Genomic DNA, 3,276 nt, shown 5'->3' with positions numbered 1-3,276 from the left:
TGACTTGACTTGACTTGACTTGACTTGTACTGTGACTGCTGGATATGGGCACCAGTGACCCACGTGACCCTGAAAAGGAAGAAGCGTGTACAGAAGATGGATGGATGGATGGATCTGTTTTTCATGATTCCATACTTTTTTCCTCAGAATTGAGTGATTCCATATTTTTTCCCTGTGCTTGGTCAATAAAAGTAACATTCACTGACTTCCACAATGTTTTCTCTTCATTTATTTGTGTTCCTGAAAGCCAATAAGTTGCACTTTGGAATGACCTTATTATTGTGTCATGTTTTTGATCTGAGTTTGTTTTACAGAATGAAATGTCTGAATGAGTGCTCATCCAAGACTGGTGATTCCATACTTTTTGCCAGGGGTTGTACATGCCTTTAGGACTCAACCTGAGATTTTTCATCTGTCACCCTTGTAGATTTTGATAAATATAAACTGAAATAAAACAGTATGAAAATGGCTGTGCAGATTATTTTTGAACACTATTGTTGAGCCATTTTATTTTCAGAGCCAACAATATTCAAAGGCTGTCATGTCATGTGAAAGCTACATAGATTTGTTTGTATTTATTTATTTATTTTTGCATGCAGATCAAGCCTATTAGTTCTGACACCAGACGTAAAGCCAATAAAACTCCAATCACGGCAAAGTGCTGCACGAGTGTGTGCTCTAAATAGCTTTGGGAAGTTCTTGTGTGAACACGGCAACCTACCTGTATGTGTGCGAATAAATGCACAAAAGTCTGTTTTTTTATTTTATTTTATTTTTTTTACCAAAATAAAAATTACAGAATGAGCCCAAAAGAAATATATAACTACAACTACATGATGGAGTTTGTGAGAAGCAGGGATGGTGATTTTGCTGATGAGGAAATGTGTGATAAAAAGCTTGGGATGGATCTTAACTATGATTTGTTTCTGAAAGCTTTTATGTACAGCTGTTCATTTATATCTTGTTTGTTCTGGGAAAGAAAGCTTGTAGTTTTCACACATTAGGCAGACATTATGCATTTAAACATAAATACTAAAGTAGGAAAAGTTAAAAATGTCACTTCATTCAATTCAAATTCAATTCAAATTCAAAAATACTTTATTGATCCCAGAGGGAAATTAGGTGAATTTCATGGCAAGATCTTACCTTCCCAACTCTTTCTGAAGCTCCTGCATGTGGAGATGACACTGCTTATAATACGCAGCCTGAGCCTCCACAAACTCATGCAGGCACCGCAAGTGATTCACCTAAAATAACAGGAAGAAAAATATAAGAGCTGTCAGCCAAAAAAGATGGTAAATGGACTGTACTTATATAGCGCTTTTCTATCCATCCAGGATACTCAAATCGTTTCACACTATAATCTGTGTCCTCATTTACCCATTCACACAGCACTCTATTAGGTCTCTACAAAGCTAACATGTACAATCAACTACGGAGACTAATCAGTGTCAATCACATTCATACACTGATGGGACACACATCAGAGGCATTGGGGTTAAGTATCTTGCCCAAGGACACAACAACTGAGACAGCTGGACGGGGGATCGAACCGGTGACCTTCCAGTTCCAGGATGACTCCCCTAACCACTCTGCCACAGTCGCCCCAAGATCAAATTAGTTATTTTCATTAAGATCATTTGGGATAGAGTGACATTCAGCACATGGTACGTCAGTCAATACAGAACTAGTCTATCATCGGAGCAAATTTTAATCTGTATAATAATAATTTTAAAAAAAGATTTAAATGACTAAATTAATCCTATAACAAAATAAAATAAGCCAAATTACAAGCTCAGTTTGTTAGTTTGATTGTAAAAGTAATTAATTTTAGTCAATCCAATCCAAGATGTTTTGCCACAACTAAAACTTCTGTCAACACCACAATGTGTGTAATTCAGTTTATTTTTACACATATTGAACTCATTTGATGTAGTAGAAGCTGAGAGTCACCCTCAACAAACAGATCTTGTGAGAACTTGCAATATTGCTGATCTAATTTGCTACTTTGAAATTAGAGTAGTGCTCGTAAATGAAGTCATTTTTCTAGTTTAAAACAGACTGAAAAGATACAGGAAGGTATTATTTGCAACATAACAAACAAACTCTGAAGTTTTTTTTTTTAAAATACAATACATCAATAAATTTGAACTATTTGAAAATCTGTTCATCTTCCAGCATTTTAATTAAGTCTTTTTTATCTACTTCTGAGCTGAATTAGAATCAACTGTAAACATGATACATTTATCTTAGTTACAGAAAAGCATTTATTCAATCTAAAAAGTTAGGCTATTGAGAAAAAGATATAGTTATAAACTATGATAACAGTTGTTTTCAAAGTTTTGTTCTGATCTAAAAGATAAACCAAATAAACAAGGATAGCATGAAAACAGAGACATTTTACTTTCTTTTATTCAACTATGATTATTGTTTTATAATACAAGAACCATATTGGTCCCATGGCAAAAATATGTAATCAGCAACAATGTTTTTAATAACTGAATTTAACTATTTGATTCCTGAAGATTTGTGTAAGTTAATGTGCTAATAATATGCATGTTAATATGTAACAAACTAATGGCTAATTTGTGTGGTGTACACCCTGGATGTTTAGTATTTAGAAAAGACACAAACTTCTAGTTGCCTAAAACATTTGCATTACTTTGGTAAACTCCAACGTCTTGTATTTATTTTCAGAATGAAGATGTTACATTGGCTTAAAGTAAAAACAAAAAACGTAAAATAAACTGTTTTTAAAGAGAATTAAGGCATGTTTTAACCGACATTGGACTAAAACGAAAAGAAAAAAAAAACGTGATCTACTAAAACCAAATGATTGAAATGGAACTCGTGCCTGTGGTTATACAAAGATGTTTCTTTTCACTGAAAATAAGTTTCATTTTGTGTATTTGTGGTTGCAGCTGACGTACATGTGTACTGCTGATGCCCTCTAAAAGCAGCTGTGTAACCTCTGCTTGGCGATCAAACTCTGTTTGGGCCAGTCGTAGATCCTGTTCAGCCTGAAACAATAACAAAAGTATTATTACTGTGGTCTCACACACTGACGTTTCCACACTTTTTCAGAAAATTGAAACTTGTACTTATTCTTATCAAACCAGTATCTCTCTGGGTTCTGACTGTCAGGGTCTAGTTGGTGAATTTTCAGCAGTGGTCTAACTGACTTCTTTTTATTATTATTATTATCATCATCATCATCATTATTATTATTATTAGCCAATTCAGTAGAAAACAGAACTGAATGTTAGTTTCTTAATT

General features: G+C 33.9%; 1 protein-coding gene across 2 annotated transcripts in view; it reads right to left on the bottom strand.

Moving 5' to 3' along the window:
- Positions 1-3,276, bottom strand: part of sh3glb2a (SH3-domain GRB2-like endophilin B2a) — a 40,420-nt gene that overhangs the window by 11,498 nt on the left and 25,646 nt on the right. For both annotated transcript variants that reach the window (XM_014028514.1, XM_014028515.1), the window contains 2 exons: positions 2,931-3,020; positions 1,147-1,247 (listed from right to left, as the gene is read on the bottom strand). In XM_014028514.1, coding sequence (XP_013883968.1) covers positions 1,147-1,247; positions 2,931-3,020 — 191 coding nt within the window. The remainder of the gene's footprint in view (positions 1-1,146; positions 1,248-2,930; positions 3,021-3,276) is intronic.

This window comes from Austrofundulus limnaeus, unplaced genomic scaffold (genome assembly GCF_001266775.1).
Source record: "Austrofundulus limnaeus strain Quisiro unplaced genomic scaffold, Austrofundulus_limnaeus-1.0 Scaffold774, whole genome shotgun sequence".
Classification (NCBI taxonomy): Eukaryota; Metazoa; Chordata; class Actinopteri; order Cyprinodontiformes; family Rivulidae; genus Austrofundulus; species Austrofundulus limnaeus.
Note: the sequence above shows the minus strand (reverse complement) of the source record. Positions and strands in the feature narration are given on the sequence as shown.